Source organism: Silurus aristotelis (assembly GCF_946808225.1).
Source record: "Silurus aristotelis genome assembly, chromosome: 13".
Lineage (NCBI taxonomy): Eukaryota > Metazoa > Chordata > Actinopteri > Siluriformes > Siluridae > Silurus > Silurus aristotelis.
Genome location: NC_139586.1, coordinates 11487259 through 11510233, shown reverse-complemented (window position 1 = coordinate 11510233; position 22975 = coordinate 11487259). Strand labels below are relative to the sequence as shown.

At 36.5% G+C, this 22975-nt stretch overlaps 1 protein-coding gene across 1 annotated transcript; it reads right to left on the bottom strand.

Annotated features, from left to right (window-relative positions):
* Window positions 1–856: 856 nt before the first annotated feature.
* Window positions 857–20303, bottom strand: adgrg1 (adhesion G protein-coupled receptor G1). The gene is made up of 14 exons (XM_083558522.1): window positions 19826–20303; window positions 11393–11460; window positions 10369–10809; window positions 10212–10260; window positions 8059–8173; window positions 6608–6730; window positions 6181–6291; window positions 5355–5397; window positions 5075–5178; window positions 3934–4052; window positions 2764–3023; window positions 2114–2210; window positions 1756–2027; window positions 857–1100 (listed from the first exon to the last, which is right to left on the bottom strand). Exons 2-14 carry the CDS (start codon window positions 11448–11450, stop codon window positions 985–987), a joined length of 1908 nt encoding a protein of 635 aa, XP_083414648.1. The 5' UTR covers window positions 11451–11460; window positions 19826–20303; the 3' UTR covers window positions 857–984.
* Window positions 20304–22975: the final 2672 nt, after the last annotated feature.

Genomic DNA, 22975 nt, shown 5'->3' with positions numbered 1-22975 from the left:
AGGGATAATTTTTACTTTCTTTGACTTATAAAACTGTGCTATACTCATTATTAATTTGTTTTTTGTGCATTACCAGTGTGCTTTTCCAAAAAAATCTGCAATTATACCTTTAACATGACACCAACTCATCACACACTAACTTTTTATAATCATGAGCTATTTAAAGATTTAATAGAATGCCAGTTTTATGTGTGTAACTCTTCAAACATTGGGTCATAGTCTTTTACTAAAAATGTGTATATGTTTTTTTCTGAAATAAACATTCCTGCCAGATTTACAAATGTTGAAACATGCTAATCAGCTGTAAAATGATGAAATAGTTACATTAAGATATCGCTACAAAATTCTAAAAAAGGCGGAGACAAAATGACTAAACGGTGAAAGAGCTCCTCATAAATGTGACATGCTTCTAAATCTTATAGCAACGCAGCTCAGCCACTGCTCTAATTTTATAACTGCTCTAAATTTCATTTTTCCAGCTAACTGTCTTTTCATGAATTTTGCATTTCTTGTGTAAATATTACTTATTTGGAATTTTTATTTTTTGCTTTAAGTTCAATAAACAAGGTTCTTGTGAAAGAAAAGCTTGAATTGTTTCAAGTTTAACCCTGGATTTCCGCCAATAAATAATACAAAAAATTGAAATTCTTGTGCTTTACAGTTTTTTTTTGCTTTTTCACAGCTTTCTTGTGCTTTACAGTTATTTTAATTACATCTAAAATAGTCAGTATTTCTAAACAGTAGTCATAAGGAATAAAACTAAAGTGCTAAAAACAAAGTAAAATCAAATATAAAAAATTGTATACATTTAGGAACTGAATACAATTGAACATTTAGCTTTGTTTTTTGGTCTGGGTTTATTTTTTCCAGTGTACAGCCCTGTACCTGACCAGCAGGAGTTTATTGCTGAAATATAAATCTTTATAAATGGTTTGTCTCTAAGAACTGATTTTAAAAATGAATACACTTTTTAAATTTTTCTTTTTAGGAGTTTTGTAGCATTTGCTGACGTGTAGAACCGGTGCTGCTGAAGTCAGAACTGGACTGAGAATTCTTCTGCATCCGCTCCAGAGCGAAGAACCGTAACATGAGGAAAAACCCTGCACAAATCACAGTTTGTGTTCATTCAATTATTTATTATTTATAATTATTTGACAGATCATACAGCATTCTAATCAAATCATGATGTTCTAATTAGTCATGAAATCATTTCTTTCTCAATTTATAATTATATTAAAAACCATTGTTATGTTTAATAATTACTTTAAAATGTATGTCATAATTTCTAATCATAGTACATTTAGTTTTCATAAATTATTTGAATGTTATAATTACATATGTAATGTAATATTGTAATTTATAATTTTTTTTTTTTTACCAATTATACAGTGTATTACTTAATTTATCTAAAATTCTAGAATATCATACAGCATGTGTTCAATAATTCATTTAATTAGTTTGTTTAAAAATGTACTGAGAATTTCAAATAATAAGTTAAAATACTAATGAATATAAATATGTATTTCTATATTTCTATTTACACATTTTAAATATAAAGAAATAGGCTTTTTAACTTTTACTACACTTCAGATTGACTCATGTGGAGTTAAACATGAGCAGTTTATGAAGTAAACACACAGCAGGAACATTATGATCTGATTTCATCTCTGCTACATAAACAATGGCATTTATGCAGCTGCCCTTTGGTTCGGTACGCTCAGCAACAGAAATCATGACCCCTCCCCGGAAACTCACCTTGTAAGGAGTTAATGATGCAGAACAGGAAGAGGATGGTTTCTGAGGCTTCAAAAGAAAAGAAAGCGAGAGTCCAGGTGGAACCAAACAGACAGCTGAGACCCCAGATGCTGAGGAAGGCCACACGGTTCTTCCTCCATTCGTCTCGATTATGGATCTTCCTGAACACTAGCAGAAGCATGATCAGGCCGGAGCTCACCACTGCCGCCAGCAAGCCAGTGTTGATGATAAAGTGAGACATCAAAGCTGAGCGAGAGTCTGTCATCCAGCACCTAAACCCACACACAACAGTTGGTTTATCATTAATAAACAGTTAATCCACGTTCACACAGACTGTGAGATGATTCTATTGTCTTACATGCTATAAGTAGTTGTCACATCATCAGACTTCACTTTCCTCTGGCCGTAAATGTCTCCGACTAGTCCCAGAGAAATAACTGGCACAGCTGGAAAACCTGGGATAGACACAGGAGTGACAAAATTACATATCAAGAAAGTGCTTTCATCTTTCTATAATGAATCGCATTTCCCAAAACAAGTTTAAAATGCATGAATAAAAATAAAAGTTAAAAAATCATTTATATTTTATTCATTTATATAAGTAGCATTTTATTTTTAAAAAAATCACAGAATTCACAATGTGGGTTTTTATGTTTCAAATTGTGAAACTTAAGTACTGTTTAGTACATAAGTAGAAAAAAAAAGAAAAATTTCTAAATTCTGGTGAAGGTTGCACAAACTACACGCATTTCTAACTTTTCTGTTATCTAATTTGGTACAAAGCCTCAGGTCATGGTCTTGAATATACCTAAAAACGTTTTACGTCAATGTACAAATTTGTTGCTGAGATAAAGCCTCACTTCCTGTTTCCTGACAGTGCTTAGCCCCTTATAATACGCAAAGCTTTTTTTTTTTACGTCATATACATATACAAAATGCAATTCTCACTTTCCTGTCTTCAATATAAATCTTTTATACACCTTGCTCTAAAAATTTAAGTAAACGTACCAAATCCCAGCAGGTACCAGATCCATGGCTTCGGTGATGGATTAAACACCATGTACATCATCCAGAAGGTGTGAATCACTTCTACGGCCATCCAGCAAAGAACGCTGATGAGTGTGTAGTGCAGCAGACCGCCCATGATGCGACACACACTCTCATTCGCAACATTCGCTATAGTGCCATTGGAGACAAAAAGCACTAGAAGGAGGAACAGGGCTACAACCAGACCACGGTGCACCAGACTCGACTGGTTCTTTGATTTCCTAAAAACAAACACCCCAAAACAATAATGCAAATCAGACACCATGTTTATTCAGCTCTTATAACACCTTCTATAAACTGTTTTACAACCCACATTCCGAAAAAGTTGGGTAACTGTGTAAAATGTTAATCAAAACAGATCTGACAACAGATCAGTAAGATGATTGGCTATCTTAGAGAGGCAGAGTCTGTTTGAAATAAAGATGGGCAGAGCAATGTACTTTACTGTAGCCAGATGAATCTAAATTGTAATTTCTTTTTGAAAAACATGAACACCACGTCCTCCGGACTATAGATAACATGTCCACCGCGCTCAGTTCAATAAGATGCATCTCTGATGGTATGGGAGTGCATTAGTGCCAGTGGAATTGGCAGCTTGTGCATTTGCAAAAGCTCAATTAATACTAAATGGTTTATGCAGGTTTTCGAGCAATACATGCTTCCATCAAGAAAATGCCTTTTTTTAAAGAAGGCCCTGCATATTTGAGTAAGACAATACTAACTGAATACTGCATCTATTACAAGAGCATGACTTTGTAGTATAGTCTGGATGCTGATCTGGGCTGATAACAGTGTAGCATTTCAGTATTTGAAAACATTTGCCACATCATGAATTAAAAATACAACAAATGACACCCAGAACTGTTGAGCAGCTACAATCGGCTATCAAACATATATGGGACAACACGCCCCTAAAACTCAGCAACTGGTCTCCTTAGATTCCAGATGTATATATGGACAAAAGATGTGATGCTATACAGTGGTAAACATTTCCCTGCCCCAATATAGATTTATGAGATTTGCACGTCATTGCATTCTTTTTTTATTTACATTTTGCACCGCATTCTTTTTTGTAATTGGGGTTGTATACCAGCACACAGAAAGTAAGTTTCAGTGAAAATAACCTCTGACCTCTGTCTGCAGAGCGATACAAAGAGAATGGCACAGCTGACAATGGATATGGCGCAGCACACAGCTGTAATGAAGGTCAGGGCCTCCAGGTGACGTAAACGTCTTGTAGGGTTCACATCCTACAGTCAAAGACAAGGGGATATAACCAACATTAAAGATTATTTCCTAACACATGTCCTTTTAAATCCAACATAAAATGAATGGACATTTTATTTATGACCTTATTTATGATAATGAGGTAGTTACTAACTACTACTGTACTATGAAAAAAATGTATAATTAAAAAAAAAATTTTTCTACTCAAAATTTAAACCAACATTCAAAACCGGGTGGGAAAAGTAAGTATGTAGAAAAAACATCAGGCATAATGTCAGAAAAGCAAATGCTGCTGTATGATAATAAACTCATATGACCATCTCCAAACAACTTGGGAACCTTGAAAACAGTGAGCATTTTTCCCCAAGACAAGTACACCCTTATTTAATTAACATGTAAAACCACTTTTAGCAACAATCATTTGTAAATGTTGTCGGATTGTTTTCACTCTCACATCACTTTGAAGAAATTTTGGCTCAATTTTCTTTATAACAGTTCTTAGAAAGCGTTTGTTTATGTGCATTATGTAATGTTTTTGTATTTGTTTTTGTATTTATATATAAAAAAATTCTGCAATTTTGTTCCTGTTGCTTTTGTGCGAATGATCATTTTCACACAACATACATTCCTCTGAACCACACAGGAAAGCTTTCATTATTTGTAGTTATTTATTATTAATTCATAAAAGTGTCAGTCTAATTATTGCAGAATTTATTTTTTTTATTGTTCCCTACTTGTTATCCTAGTTACTTCAAATAAAGATAAGACTCAGCTGTAGATAAAGTTTTTAACTAATTATTAACACCAAATGAATTAAAATCATCATGGATACAATATTTGATGCATGTACACGTATTTACCCAAAATTTTTATTAGACATCACTTGAAGTCTCTGACTGTGAAACCACTATAAAAAAAAATCTGCTTATGTTGTTTCCTTATATATTTGGTTTCATGGTTTGACGAGATGCAAACGTGATGTCTGTACGTGACAGATCTCAGCCATTGAATCTTATGTACAGTTACATTTGAACTAGTCACTCACCACAAGAATAGCAAAGTACGTGAGGTGATTACAGCAGCACTCCGTCTCGACTTCACTGTGGCGGTACGTTTCACAACCTGTCTCCCGCCACACAACCTCATTATCTACACACCAGAGAAAAGAAAAAAAAAAAATAGGTCTGAGCCATGTCTCATCTGATAACTCTTGCTAACGCAAACGTACACACACAAGCACACACTTTTTTTTCCTACAGATTTCCACAAACTAGACTCATGACCTCGTGCATTGACCAGAGCTGGAAGTTACTTAGGATTTTTACCTTTTCTTGTATCCCAGGAGACGCATTTGCTACGCTCTGTTTTCTGTAAAAAAAAAAAAAAAAAAAAAAAAAAAATAGTCACGACAGGAAGGAACAAGAAAAAACACCCAACTGCTGTTTTGTGTGTGTGTGTGTGCGCGCGTGTGTGTGTGTGTGTGTGTGAAAAAGACATAATTAAAAGCTCAAAAACATGTAAATACATACAACCCCCACAAACATCCTAAATCTTAAATCACACGTGCAAATGTATGAAAGATTACTGCTTTTAAAAAAAACAACTGGCAGTTAGTTGAATGTTTCCACATACGTTTCAATTAACAAACCCTTCAGTTCTACACCACAGCTTCACCAACCTGCTCAATTCTTCCCAATTTAATCTCTCACATACTCTATAGTGTTTAGCTTCTGTAGGCAGCTTTGGATCATCAACCTGCTGAAAAAAATCCACTTCTGCTCGGAAGCAGCAAGAAGATGATGGCATTGAAGAAACAACCACAGACTACCCCATGATTTCCTAAGGCTGCTGTTCTCTCTCTCTTTTTTTTCACCCCCAGACAGTTTTGTCTGTCTTCTGGCATTTCTTTCATTCCTCGTTCTTCACCTACACACATTGTTTAAGTGGCTTTCACTTTTACTGTTTAAAAGTAGAGAGAAATGACACATTGCCTCTGCTTATAAACATGTTGTAACCACTTGAAAACACTCATGTTTGTTGTAATATTGTACTATTTGCAAAGTCAAACCCCCCACCACCACCACCACCACCACACACACACACACACACACACACACACACACACACACACACACACACACTGTACCTCACCTTAAGTACCGAGTGATGAAACTTGATTCTGAGAGGCTCTGGGAGGTTTGTGATGATCTCGTTTTTCACCGAAATCCCAACAACGTCTGTCAAAATCCTTTGAGAACTTTTCTGCACACAGACACATGCTACAGATCAAACCTTTCATCCCTTTTTCAATTTTCATCATATCCTAAGCTCTTTAGAGGAAAACAAAGTTCTTATAGTCAGCAATAAAAAAAGAAGCTACGTGTTTTTTTTTACCTGAAATTAATTGGATTGAATTTTTAACTTAAATTTCATCAAAATGTTTCCAAAAAATAAATAATCAAATATATTACCTAGAAATATATTTATTAAACACACATTATTATAATATATATTTAAATCACTTTATATTAATCCATAATATAATTTATAACTCTACAAAATAAATAAAGGACTGTACCTTGAAAAATGTGCTGTTCTTGTAGAAGCTACAGACCACTTTGGATTTTTTTGTCTTTGCGGGTTTAAGGCAGGCGGGTAAGTGCACTTCTGGGATACTTTCTTGTGGTACGCCCCTCGGAGCCTGCATCATATTTATATTCATATTAAATTCACACTTAGGTCTATATGTATATATATATATAATATATTTACACATTAGCATACATTACCATAATATATGGACATTAGCAAAGTTATTCAGATGAATGGTGTAGAAGTCACATCACTGTTTATATGTGGCCCCACCCTTTTTAAAATTAACAAGATAAAGTGGACAAACAATTGTTTTCAGACAATCCTCATTTTTATTGTCTTTTTAATACTTGGTTTCAACTCCTTAGAAGTACATTGAGTGCCTAAAATCTGAATTGTTCTGAAGTATTCCTTTGTGTCTTCACTTCCTGTTTTTTCTCTCTTTGTTTTTCCATTAGTTTTAATATGCCCTTCTTAATGTTAGTCAGAGATTAGGATTCAGGTTTAAATCATTTGATGTGCTCGTTCTTAATGTTGTACTTTCAGATCCTCAGAGAAAACCCCTAATATCTCTAGTTCTGCCCACCGTGTACAGACCCCCAGGGCCCTATGTTAATTTTCTTCAAGAGTTTGCTTATTTTCTTTCAGACCGCTTGATCAATTTTGATAAAGTGCTGCTTGTAGGAGATTTTAATATTCATGTAGATGATGCAAATGATGCCCTAGGACTAATATTTGTGGACTTATTATACTCTTTTGGGGTTAAACAAAACATCACTAGACCGACTCATCGTTTTAATCACACACTAGACTTAATAATATACCACGGCGCAGACGTCACTAATATAGATATTTTAGCTCAGAGTGATGACATCACAGACACTTCATATTGTACACACTACCGTTAGGGCATATTAGCCGTGTTTCACCGCGTTAACGACCTGGTAGGACTATTGTTTGTTCATTCTTTCTTTTTAGAAATGTATAAAATAGTTGCTTTGGTCCTGTTTTTGCTCTCTTTCTAAAGTTTTTTTTTATATTCCAGCCTAGTGATGGATTGCTTTATTGGCAGTGGCACTTTTTTGGACTATATATTAGGGTTTAAAAGCACCATATTTCAAATGCAAATTTAATTTTAAAATGTAATTATAAAAGAAACCATGGGGAAATAACACAAACCTGATTACAGAATACCTAAATAGCACACTGCTGAATTACTTTCGGTCCTTTAACAAGGGGCCAGGGCTAATTTTTTATGTAAATTCAGTCAAATGAAAGCTTTGAGCTCAAATTCATTATTTCTTTTCCTTTTAGTGGACAGTGGCACATTGAGGCAACATAAAAATCACTTTGTTAATATTCAAATATTTATGGACCTTTACTATAAGTACAATAGAACTGTGCAGATGAGCAAACAAGGAAAAAGGCTGTGCTTACAGGCAGCGTGACATTATATCCAGCAAAATCTTCCTTCATCTCGATCACAGTAGTCTGAGCACATGGCAGATAAACGGCACCAAGCTCAGATGACCTCAGGACAGCCTCCTCTATCCTACACACACACACACATTTATTATTAATATTAGTATTATATAAAATTAGATGTAGAGGACAGGGGGTATGGAGACGGATGATCCGCTGTGGCGACCCCTAATGGGAGAAGCCGAAAGAAGAAGAAGAAGATTAGCATTATATCCAATTTTGGAAATATGTAAATGTTCGTGAAAAATTCTAATTTATAACAAAAAAGATCCTCATTAGACTCTGTTAGGAAATATGCTTGCTGGTAGGTTTGATGTCATTTCCCACCAGCCACTCTGTCAGAGATTGTCCCACTTCACGGAGAGACAGAAGGTGTGCAACAATAGTGGATTTCCACCTTCAATTCCCTTTTGCCATTTGCTTTTGGTTTGATTCATGTCCCGTATCCACCCGTCTTATCATTTGTCACTTCCTAAAGTGTCCCTTTGTTCTCAGCTGTTTTTGTTTTACCCTGTAATTAGCTTGCATGTGTATATCTACAAATAACTCAACATACAGTCATTATTGTCTAAATACCTGGCAACAAAAGTGAGTACAGTGAACATGTAAATACCGTGTCCAAAATGTCAATATTTATTTTGAGCACCAATTTTATCTAGCACTTCCTTAATCCTCTTAGCCATGGAATTTACCAGAGCTGCTCAAGCTGTTGCTGAGATCTTCTTCCACTTCTCTATAATGACATCATGGAGCTGCTGGATGTTAGACACATGGTGCTTCTCCACCTTCTGCGTGTGAATGCCCCACAGGTGCTCAATAAGGTTCAGTTCTGGATATATACTTGGCCACTACATCGCTTTTACCTTCAGCTTCCTGAGCAAGACAGTTGTCATGTTTGTGGTGTGTTTTAAGGTCATGTTCGACCAAGTTTCTGAAGGGAGGGCATCATGTTCTGCTTCAGAATGTCACAGTACATGCTTAACTGTAGGCAAGACACAATTTTCTTGGTACTCCTCACCAGGGTCACCACACATGCTGGACACCATCTGAGCCAAACAAGTTTATCTTAAATCTCATTAGGACAGGACAGGTTCCAATAATTCATGCTCTTGGACAGGTTGTCTTCAGCAAACAAGCTTTTTTTTTTCAGATTTTGATTAAACCTTGCGAGGATTGTTCTGAGTGGAACCCATTTTGGAAAACCTCTGTATCACCCTGGCCACTGTACTGTAATCCTCAGCTGTCATCACTTAGGGTGTACTCACTTTTGTTGCCAAATATTTAGACAATATTGGTGGTATGTTGAGTCAGTTTAGTAAATCTATGCTGCTATACAAGCTGCACATGGACTACTCCAAATGATATCCAAGTTTCATTTCTATAGTATTGTCCGTTGGGAAGATATACTAAAATAGTTGCTGAAATGTGAGGGGTGTATTCATATTTGTGAGTTACTGGATATATATATATTTATCCCTTTGTTTCCGTTTAAGTTTGGTGACGTAACTTGTTCAGTTTGCTGCATTTTTCCCAAACTGTTTGTGTTCTATGTTTCATGGTTTAACCGGTTTCTCGATCTTTTTTTTTTTTCTCCTTCTTGTTTTGTCTTCATAATGTTGTTAGCAGATCATCCGATCGTGATTTTTGTTCATGCTTATACTATGAATTTGTTTACGTCACTAAATGACATCACATAATTGTTTTGCAACTGTGTCAGATTTTTTGTTAATAAACAAGAGTATTTAAGTCACAACTTAACTCACTGTCTAGTGTTTGATTTTCGTGGTCGTTGTTGCCTGTCACACTATGCAACTGATTACAGGTTATGTTTATCTTATTCCTTTGCCTCATAATGTATATATGTTTTTATATTTTTTACATCTAGGAAACAAAGTCTGCACTTTTGATTAAATCTATCAAATCGTAACACTCATCCTTTTTTATGTGGGTTTCCTGAAATTTGCGTATGCAATTCCTGTTTGTGGTCAAACGCGCCCTGTTAACATACAACACTTTGGTGCATCATATTTCGTTTTATCATATTTTAGATTGAAATTAGATATGATTACACAATGAGAGAAGGATGTGTAATTACAATAAAAGCTTACATGTTTGCTCCTCGTGACTCCTGAGCTGCCTTATTGCAGAAGTATTCCTCTGAAAGCAGAAATGAAACACAGGTGTACCAAACTCTAAACTAAACTAAATTCCCGTATTAAACTCCATTTAATAAAATAAGGTCATATGTAACTTGTGGAAACTTACTGCAGTTCAACCAGTCGCCTTTAAACTCGTACTCAGCTATGACTTTTTCGCTTAGAAAATCCCCATGTATGCTGCCATTCTCAATTCCATATAGCTGGGAATAATTCTGTTTTCCAGAAGACAAATATGTACAGCAATTGGCTTGTAGTTCTCTAGGTTTACAGAGAGTGAAGTTCTCCTTGTCCACCTCCACCATCAGCTGGTCCAGCAGTGGCTCCCAGAACACACAAAAGGAAGTGGAGGAACTTTGAGAAGCAATTAGCTCCTGAACTTTAGACCTATTACACTGAGCTGTTATTGAGCCCTGGATGGACAGAGTGCTGGCATTAGCTGAAATGACGATACCGCTACATCCATGTTTTATATCGTAATGCAGGGTTCGCACGATATTATCATGCTTCCACGTTCCACACATCTTAAAGTCACGATCACCATCAGTTTCTGTTCAAGTAAAGATTTTGAAACATAAACAAAGAGAGAAGATGGTTTACCACATGTCAATAATTATGATAAAATAGATGAGTGTAATAAGAATGTGTGATAATTTCTAGCTTGATCTATCTGTCTTTTCAGGGACAGAAAGAAAACTAAAGAAAAGAAAAACAAAAACCCCCACACTAAATTGGACTTATTATCAGATTAATTCATTTACTTGTTTTTATTATGCTCCTTTGGGTCTTGCAGGATACTTGTCATGCCACAGTGTAAAAATTAATAAGATGATCTCAGACAAGGAAATGTTTAGCCATGCAGGCCAGAATGCAATGTCATTTTCATGATGTTCTCACTCGCACCACAAAGCTGAAATAATGATTACATTGTTTCTCTCCTTTTTTCATTATCTGAATCCCAACACAAGTGGCAAATCTATTGCCACTCATGCTTGAGAGAACATAATGACACAGTTTCATTGCTTCAGTAACTCAAACTTTTCTACTAACTTGGTGTGGATTCTAAATAAGGTAATACACTACACTATAAATAAATGTGTGCTTTAATTTCAAATTAATTGATGTTTACTCACCATGACCACGAACGCTTAGAATAAGCACAAGGAGTAAATTTCCAATCCTCTGATTCATCTTAGAAATCCTATGAAGCAAACACAAAACATGAGAATTGATATTATTTAGAATATTTTATATTATACAGAATATACAGAATATATAAATCTGTCATGTGAGAAGTAGTGGACCGATACAAGGTTTTGGCAATTTTGAATAGTGTTGGTGATAAACACACTAGCAGAGCAACAGAATTAATTATCAGGCTAAAACAAAAACAAAAAAAAGAGCCAAAAATGATAAAAAAAAACAAAAAAAAAACAGGATATTATGCGTCATTCAAAAATCAAGATTTAAAAGCATGGTAACAAACAGAGACGTTTGATTAACTGAGAGTACACATCACAAAGTGTTCAATTAATCAAAACACTTTGAAACAGTAGCTGTGTATGTGTGCTGTAGTAGAGAAAGTCAGGATGTTTGAAGGATGCAGTGTTTGTTGGGAAATGAAGTCGTTAGCCAGATAATATCTCATGGAAAAACTTCACTTCCTGAGTGCAGCGTCATGCGATGGAGCAGGATGTTTATCAGCAAAAACACACTTGATCCTAAAATATACTTGAAACAGCCCATGATAAAGTTGAAGACTTTCTTCGTTTACTGTCACGCAGGGAGATGATGTAATGCCGAGGAAGGGGACCGCATATTTAGCATGCTTTGTTTTTAAAGAGGACTTGGAATTCTTTAGGAAGTTTTCTAGGTTCAATTTTAATCTTCCATTCAAGGGTAAAGTCTTTGACCTGAAACCTACATCTATATCATGTTTTTTTTTAGAAGGTACAAAAAAAAAGGCCAGACTTTAATCAGCGATAAAATGGATCACGAACTCAAAACAGAGTACCGAAACAGAGTAATGGATCAACGGAGTCGGGTGACTCAGAGTGAAAGTCACTCTTAATCATGATTTGCTTCAGTGAATGTGAACTACTTGTGCTGCATGTAGTGGCTGCTTTGAAAGTTGATCTAATTTAAACGCTTTTGACAGATGACTAAAAGTAAATCAAGGTCTGTGTTTCATTATTTGTATTTGTTTTGTTTTACTATTCATCTAAAAAAAGAACAGAGATTGATGAAATCCCTCCCTTGTTTATATGAGTTCAATTACCTGTAGCCTACATTGTAGCGTACATTTAGTTATAATTAATGCACTCAGTGAAATACATAATTGTTTCTATAGTAACAGCTAGGGCTAGACAGTATATCCATATAATGATGATAACATTAGAAATGATTTTGCAATACATTTTCATGAGATATTGCTGTTTTCTTTCTATAATTTAAACTGACAATTTGTTTTTGCCAATTTTACTAGTGTTTTGCTGATAGTATGTGATCTAGATTGTATTTCATTAATGCATTTCAAGCCAACAGCATTGTGGACAACCCCACACACCCCTCACATACACTCTTTACCCTTCTATCAGAAAAGAGGTTTTGTAGCATTTGGGCCTCATGTACAGCTATGCAACAGTTTTTCCCTCAAGTCACAGGTTCCTGTTGTTTTGTTGGTGATTTTTAATGACAAAATTGTCAAACTAAAAATGCAAATGTTGATTTGCTCACTGAACAATGATCAGTGAACAATGATCAGTGTAATTTCTCACCTTGTGATATCTTTTGTTTTAAATGCAAACAGAAAATAAATTAATGGCGTTGAAAATGCATTACATCATAATGGTTATGTTTCTACACTAACACTTGGAAAACCTCTGTATCACCCTGGCCACTGTACTGTAACCCTCAGCTGTTATCACTTAGGGCAGGGGTGTCAAACTCATATTCGCAGTGGGCCAAAATTAAAAACTGGGACGAAATCGTGAGACAAACTCAATATTTATTGAAAAAATGACTGCAATTGTGCATGTTTTCTGTCTCTCCAGATGTGTAATGTTGAACCTTTTCATATGGAAACAAACTTTAGTTTTGCATAAACATTGAATATGGAACAACCAAAGTTTAATAGTATAAACACATGAGAAATTACATTTGAAATAAAACACATCAATGGTATTCGTTTCTTATTATCTCTCTCTCTCTCTCTCTCTCTCTCTCTCTCTCTCTCTCTCTCTCTCTCTCTCTCTCTCTATATATATATATATATATATATATATATATATATATATATATATATATATATATATTAGACTTTCTAATTCCTTTTTAATGTAAACCTTTTTTTCACAGGGCAACAACACAATAAAAAAAATAATAATTTCCTTCAATTAAAAAAAACAATCTTTCAACTATTAACAGTCCGTGACTTGGAGTAGAAAAAGTGCACAAATACAACATTCATTCAAGCTCAGTTTTTACACTCTGATTTACTCTGATGCACATTGGTTCAAGCCAATGTGCATCATGTCTGGGGTAAGACTCTGAGCTGAGGAAATCCTCAGGATTGAGTGAAGGTGTTCATCAGTGAGACTCCTGGGTGGGGTTTTGTTCATCTTCATTAAAGAGAACAGTTGCTTACACAGATATGTGCTGCCGAACATAGAGAGCATTTGAGCAGCTTGAGCATGAAGATGGAAACTGTGCAGCACACACAGAGTCGTACTTTGACTCGAGCGTGTCTCTTAATAGGCTTCATTTGGAGGTTGGTTTGTGCGCTTTCCACGTCAACCACAAATGGATTACTGAGCAGTTCAAATCTGCATTTCTGGGCTTCAAAATCGGTAAATCGATGGATAAATTCAGCGCTGAGTACGCAGAGTTTTTCAGAGGTCTCGACTGACGCGGTAACGCACTAACAAAGCATTCTGGGATTTGTAGTATTAGCGGTGTATGCGCTATATACTGGCGGGCAGCTCTGATACACATTTGATATGATCTTGCGGGCCAAATATAATTACACCATGTGAGTACACCCTAAGTCAGGGGTGTCAAACTCAGGCCCGCGGCCAAATCTGGCTGCTTGACTACTCTAAAAAATATATCCAGTTTTCATTTCTTTACTATTTTCCCTTGAGAAGATATACTACAATAGTTGCTGAAGGAGTTTTTTAATTGCAATTGATTACAGGTTATGTTTATCTTGTTCCTGTGCCTCATTGTGTATATATGTTTTTATGTATTTTTTTTTAATCCAATAAACAAAGTCTGCACTTTCTATTAAATTGAAACTTTTTGTTTGACCTTTATCGCTTTCTATGGAGGGTTTCCTGGGATTTGCTAATAGTTATGCTTCTACACTAACACTATGTATTATAGAGAAGAACATGGACAATGACAGAAATTCAGTGATGGTTGAAGTACTACTGTCATGTACAAATATCCTGCTTTAATACCCTTCAAAAATAATTTACAGGATTACTAAAAAACTTGCATTTGAATTGGGCTGCAACAACTAACCGATAAAATCAATAATAATCGACAATGAAATTCATTGTCAACGAATGCCGTTAACATTTATTTGGGCTGCTCAAGTTACGGGTTAGCATGACGATAAGATAACAAAAATTAAATGCCGCAGGATACAGGTCAACCTACAGCAGGAACAAGTGTGCATCCGAAGTCATCCAAGGAATTGGAGAATTTTATGCATACAAAGCTGAACCTGTGTGGCATGAAAGTATAACAGTGATAACACTGGTGTCACTGATGAAGGCGAAACATTAGCACGGTAAGCAAAAAAACTGTATAATCCTCATCATGTGAAAATGGTATAGTTTAATAAAGTGCTAGTGTGTAAACTTGTGCAATCACCTCCCTCAAAAAATAGGGACGGATTAAATTAAAACGATGCAAACAAACACTAAATCTAAAAGCAGCAAATAACAGCAGCAGTAAACGATGACATTTTTAAATCACTGTTGTGGTTTTCAGCAGATACATATAATACATAAATTTTCAGCGAATACATATATTAGACCTTGCATCTTACTGTTCACTCCTGACCAAACTTTTTTCTGATGTGACTTCTGCTAAGAATGCCTTCTACAAGGAAAAGCTCAAGGCCTCTGTACAAGATCCTCTTATGGACCTAATATTGAACGTGCTTCTAAAAGCGCTGCTGAGAGATCATCTGTATGTCATTACTAGTAAAAAGGGCAAAAATCTCTAAATCAAACGATCAAGTAAGAATGTCACACTGTCTACACGATTTCGTTTAGCTTTGTCAAACCATTTCATCTGAGTTTTATCTGAGAGTCGAGCGGAGAGATGATTCATCATTTGCACATAGTGTCTTGCACAGACCTGATGCTTGCACACTTACACACTTACACACCCCTCACTCCTTTAAACTCCTTTAATGTGCCTGTGTGTATGCACACACAGGCACATTAACACCCCTCATTCACCAGCCACCCAGACTCACACACACACAAAAATCCCCTCATCTCTCTCTCTCTCTCTCTCTCTCTCTCTCTCTCTCTCTCTCTCTCTCTCTCTCACACACACACACACACACACACACACACACACACACACACACACACACATGCACTGTCCAGCAGTGAAAACACGCATCTCTCTCTCTCTCTCTCTCTCTCTCTCTCTCTCTCTCTCACACACACACACACTAAAACACACATACACACACACACACACTAAAACACACACACACATACACATGCACTGTCCAATTGTGAACCTGACCCACTATCTTGGGTCCTCTTGGGCCATAGAGCAACTGTGCATGCATAAATAAACAAATGAATAAATAAATAGTATTTGTAAGTTATTCATAATGTGTATTATACAGAAAAAAAAACTAAGTGAGGTTTACAAAGTGATAGATAAAATGTATTTTGTGCTAAATTTTTATCACGGAATTATTACCTCTTAATCGACTTAAAATACCAATTCAGTTTCAATTTGTGTAAAAATATTGACAAAAAATAAAAAGATGTAAATACTCTACTGTATACTGTAAATGAGAATGATTAAGTCCTACTGAATTAACAAATTTAACTCTCTTTCTCTCTCCCACTCGCTTCCTTTTTCTCTTTCGCTCCCGCTCCCACTCTCTCTCTCTCTCTCTCTCTCTCTCTCTCTCATTATTGTATAAGCCTCACTGCAAGAATGTCCCTATTCACTTCTTAAACTACTGTGGAATTGTGCCTGTGTGTGTCTGTGTGTCTGTGTGTGTGTGTGTGTGTGTGTGTGTGTGTGTGTGTGTGTGTGTGTGTGTGTGTGTGTGTGTGTGTGTGTGTAAGTGTGTGTGCAGGGGGTTGTGTGAGACTCTTGCAGCTATTCAGCAGCTTGTCAGAAGCACTGCATTTCCATTTCATGTAATAACTTCACATCTTGCCGCCCAGTATTTCCTCTTCAGAATACACCTCTGCTTTTCTCTTTCTTCTTAAAGTCATGACCTCTCGGTGTGTCTTTTTTTGAAGTAGTTTCGTAATGTTCATTTTTTCACACGGTTTTCTTGCCGTCGCTTGCTGTTTCTTACGATAAGAGCCCCAAAGCGCTCATGACCGGAGGCCCAATGGATGAGGGCGATCTAAGACAAGCTGGAGCTCGTACAGTGTGATGCGGTACGGAATTGCGAAGCTGAATTGAGCCGTAGTATTTTATCTTCACTACAGTAAGAGTAATCTGAGCTGTAGTGACATGTAGTGCAAAGCATGCTCCAGTGATGCACTGTCTGTGTGCTAACGTAATACTCAACCAGACAGGAAAACCAAAAGTAACTGAAAAACACAAGAACACCTGGAACAGCAGAACAGAGGCTAACAATCATCTTATTAAACGGGTATTAAACGGGCTTTTTTTGAGCTTGTCTGAATTTGAAATAATTTTCATCTACATTTTGCATGTTCAGTTACTATTTTTGATCTGTCAACGTTTTTAAAGCAGAGCGGCAATTTTTCAAAGCCATTTGGTGTAATTAATGAACACTGTATTTAAAGCAGGGTTACCGGAACCACCATGTTCATCATCATTTCTATAATCGTGTATATATTCCTCATAAGCCCTCATGTGTGCAATTAATCATCAATTCAAAGTACGACCTATCTTTTTATAGGTGCTTACTTTGGTTATGTTGTTTATATTAGTTTTAGCTGCCACTGCTGGGGCCATTGAGCAAGGCCCTTAAACTTCAACCGAATAAGGGATGTGCCAAATACTGTAAATGGAAACCTAAAAAGATGTGGTCTCGCTTTGGTTTTAAAATACAGTTTTTACTCGGATTATTAGTAATGACACATAAACAATGCGAGTTCCCATGAATGTGCCATTGCTATAGAAACGACAGAGTATTAACAATGGACAGCTTGACCAGGAGCTCATTAATTCCTAACACAGACTCCTCTAAACAGACGAGTCGCATTAACATTCACAATTCAGACGTTCTATAGGCTCAGTACAACATACACACAGTTAGCCGGTTTAAGTCTTTAATGGCCGACGGATCTAGAGTTACATTCCTCAATGCACTTCCTGTTAGCTTGTCTTCAATGACAAAATTTGAATATTAAACTCTATAAATTGGGAATAAAGATTTAAATCTGCCAGAAATCAAATAATTATTGCATATAGTGTTTGACCAAACACAAACATATCTTTTGTGGTTTTTGGGGATTTATTCGAATTCGGTCAACCGCTGGAAAATCCTCAAAAGGCAGTCACACTGAGACACACATTCCTTTCTATTGAAGCGTATTGATTGAGGGTTGTGGAGGTTGCTGGGGTGATGTGTACGCCTTTCACTTAAAGACACACACACACACACACACACACACACACACACACACACACACACACACACACACACACATATACACTGGGGATGGGCAGGTTCTCTTTGATTTTCTCATAGCTTTGGTGTAAAAATGTTCCTGCAGATCCTCCACCTGTACTTCAATTTCCTCAAACATCTCCTTGCACACATTCCGAAGAGTTCAGAACAGATTAAATGTATTCCCAAAGGAACGCAGAGGAAATAAAGCAACTATTATATTTGGCTTCATAAGCCTGGAGCAGGTCTTGGTTGCAATTCTATCGCAATCTGATGTCTACACACACACACACACACACACACACACACACACACAAAGTCTTTGTTGGGATTCAGATTCCGCTCTCACTGTCATATTCTCTCTCTATCTCTCTCTCTCTGTTTCTTTCTGTCTTTCTCGTTCTCTTTGTTTTTCTCTCCTGTAATATCACTCGAATAATATTTTTGTAGAGATAATCAAAAGGAAAACAGCGCCACATTGTCCAAATCTGCCTCTGTGTCCTTGGGAAAGAAATACAAAGTGTGAGAATTGTGTGATGCTAGTTTGGGCTTGCACACACTCACACACACACACACACACACACACACACACAAATATATAGCTTCAATATCGTTTCAAACATGTTAACATTTAAATAAGAAATCACACCGAATTCTACACAGATGAGTCCTTTTACAGATCTCCTTTATGTATTATTTACAGCAATCTCTGAAATTATACAAGAACATTTTGAACCATAGTGAAGATCAAATACCATATTTCTCTCATTACACCAGGTTTGCCAGGACGTGCAAGGAAAAATCTGATTAACATGAACCACAAACACACAAATGAATGATTAATGATCAATAAAATCAGCCCTTTGTTATAAATATTCTGAACATTTGCATTGAGTGTGGACAAGGTTGTTTTTTTTAAACATCCATTTGTTTCATTTTCTTTAATCACATTGTTTCCTATTTATTGTCTGGATCTTTCTACACACAATTGCCAACGCTGGTACACACCTATTCAAATCACACAGCTGTATACACGGGATAAACCAAGTACTACTGTTTCATATTACATAGAGCATTGCATAACATTTAGAACAAAAGTCTTTTTCTGAATCAAATACAATTAGTACAAAAAGGGGGCCTTTTCTGTCTAATGTATGATTAACAACAGCAAAATAGCCACAACAGTATATAAACTAAATATTGTAAGATGTTCCACGCAAAAAATCAAGCATTTAAGAGGTAAATGAAAATAGACAGAAATCTATGTTTAATTGCATTCTGCAGCACTTACATTGCAATCAGTCTTGACACAATGATCACTTAATATACTCTCATTCTAAATGTATTCGTAATGTGCATTATTATGATCTTGATATCATCATCATCATCATATTGTTTCTCTCAATTTGTTAACCATCAGACACACAGCTGATCTGAGATCTGCTCACAGAACAATAAAATGAGCTTTTACTGTCAGACTTTTTATCTGCAGTCTCGAGCAGCATCTGAACAGCTCGATATTTCGATTAATAAACGATTGATGCTGACCATATAATATGAATATTACTATATGAGTAATAATAATAATAATAAAGTCATATAATGTAAAGTCGGCCTCTCTACGTCACTGTAGAATAGTATAGAATAATATAGAATACAAAACCCCTGCATCCTGAAGCCCCATGTAAAGGTGTGTTTCTCCTACCTGAAGCTTTAATCCAGTAAAACGACCGTCTCGCGTATCCTTGCCGAACACACACCTCCACACACTTCCAAGTTTTTTTTTGTGTTTGGTTTTTTTTTTTGGTAAAGAAACAAAACCGGTGAAATACAAACACAAACGGGTGCGCGTGCAAACACGCGAACGCACACATACACACAGGCACGCGCGCACACTCTCACAATCCGTAGCGAAATAACGCGTTCTGCAGTTTTCACGCCTTCTTGTGACGCGCGGGGTCACAACGTGCCGCGTTTCTTCTTCTTTTTTTTTCCCTTTCTTTTTCAAACACCATTCACGTGGCTTTTTCGGTTCTTTTTTTTTTTTAGCGGGCATTCCAGTCATGAGCAATTATCAAACTTGTCTTTTTTCCCCCGCACAAACATTCACAGCTGTGGACGTGTTTCTCGGAAGGGGCGCGAGACACTCACACTCATCACAAAGAGCACGAGCGGCCCACACTGACCGCGGGGGCCGGGGGGTGCGAGAGGTCCTCGGTAACGCGGGGATCGAAAAAGAAGGGGAGGGGGTGCAAAGTGAACAACAGTGCAAAGGTTTCGAGAGAGAGACACACACACACACACATATACGATTTTGTGGTATTGTATAGTCTTGTCACTTAAGGAACCTGCAAGTTGCTTCATGAGTATTTTGACTCAATTTTTATTTCTGTGGTGAACGCACTTCAAGGTTCTTCAAAGAATGGGTTACCTAGAAAGATAAAGGAAGGGAGTGTGTGCATATGTGTATGTGTGCAAGGGTGTGTGAGAGAGAGAGAGAGAGAGAGAGAGAGAGAGACACTTTATCATTGAGTTCATTAGGTCAAAGTCATCACGAATTTCTGAACTATTATTTGAACTCTGTCATGGTTTTGACATTGAGACACTTTGGCAGTCATTATGACTGAATTTTACACTCTCTCTCTCGCTCTCTCTCACTCTCTCTCAAGGTTGATAATAAAGTATATATTTTTGTCATTTAATATTTTATTTACTATTAATTCATCACTAATACCCATTAACACATAAAATCATGCACTGACTTACACAACATAACCCCCAAATCATAATCAACTATAACACACACACACACACACACACACACACACACACACACACACACACACACACACTCCCTCTGAGGAGACAATGCAGCGCTTTCATACACAGTGTCTAATAGAGGAAGTTTTTATCTCGGGATTTCCAGTCTGTCATTTTTTTTGGTTTGTTTCACTGAAGCCAAACCCTGCTGCACTGATGAGCTGTTCTCAAACCAGATCCTACCGCACAAATTATCTTATTTGCAAGTTTGGTCAGATACCTGCATGTGTGTGGTATCCTAAACACACTTCTATTTACACAGCCAACACACAGATACATATACACAGACACACTACATACTTACACACACTTGTCCTAAAGACAGTGGTGTTAAATATGCTGATATTGAATTCAACTCATAGTAGGCAGACTTGATATATATATATATATATATATATATATATATATATATATATATATATATATATATATATATATATATATATATATATATATATATATATATATATATATATCCCTTTGCCATTTGGTCTGTAGACTATAAAATATAGGAGATACAATATATAAAAATAGCAAACACATACGCACGCTATCTTTCTCTCACACATGCACGCACACACACACAGGCGTTTACATGTTGATTACACAGTAACTAAAAGAAACAGCAATTAACTGAGTGACAGAATGTATAATAAAAGAACTGAGAGGCAGTGAGAGTGGGCAGCAGGGTGTGTGTGTGTGTGTGTGTGTCACAGTGGGAACACCTGGCTTGCTGAGACCTGATTATCCTCTTGTTAAAAGCTGAAGGGCTGAAAGCTGCATGACAAAGGATTTTTCTTTCTCTTTTTCTCTCACACACACACACACACACACACACACACAGAGGAAAGAAGAAAAATATGGACCGTTCTGTTTGTAGCGTTTAAAAACCACAGTTTTGTGGCTGGTAAAGGTGTTGGAGGTGTCATTGCAGAGTCACTGTGCAGAGAAACTTTTGCAACCTGGCTACTCGGAGCCCGAGTAGCCAGGTTGCAAAAGTTTCAGTAAATAGCTGCCAAAGTGGTGTTGGTTGTTTTCTACACCACAACCTGTTAGTTATTTCTAAAAATGTGGTTATTTTGCAGGACGGTAAATGCAAACCTGCTTTGCAGCTCAAATATACAACCAAACATCGATTTCCTTTTTTATTTGTTTTAATGGGTAAAGATCAGAAGTGGTAGCTCAGTGGTTAAAACGGGTGATTTCAGAACAAAATGTTTTGAGTTTATATCCCAGCTGCCCTAAAGTGCCATTTTTGGGCGTTTGAGCAAGGGCCTTAACCTTTAACTGCTCAGCTGTATATATGAGATAAATGTAAGTCGCTCTGGAAAAAGGCGTCTCCCAAATGTTAAATAAAAAAAAAATAATAAAAAAAGAATGCAGGGCTTGGTGGTGAATATAGGGAGAAAATTAGGATCCAAAACCAGTTTAAAGGATATGAAACAGGTTTGAGGAAGTTATAAAGATAAACTGAATTTGTTTAATTGTTTTGTATCATTCAGTTTTCATGGTTTTGAAATTTGCGCACACACACACACACACACACACACACACACACACACACACACACACACACACACACACACACACATATTGAGCAGTACATTTGGCTCCAGTAGAAGAAAACAAATGTAGACAGTTTCTTTCAGAGAGGTTTTATTTTTTTTAAGGAAAGTTTTAATTTCTTATTTAAACTAGTAAAACCAAAATAGTCGCTACGGAGAACCCGATATAACTTCGAGTTGTCCTCTTTCAATCTTTCCGTTGAATTTCCACTTCCAATAACGAACAGTTTTACATCTCACAACTCTCACATGAGTCAGTGCAGGAAGATCATTTTCAAAATTATCACACATTACTTGTAAATTATATGAACCCAGCCATTATGGATGCACAAGCCAGTGCACTCTTAGTGCCGGTCCCAAGCCCGGGTAAATGGGGAGGGTTGCGTTAGGAAGGGCATCCAGCGTAAAACGTGCCAAATCAAATATGCGGATCACAAATAAGAATTTCATACCGGATCGGTTGAGGCCCG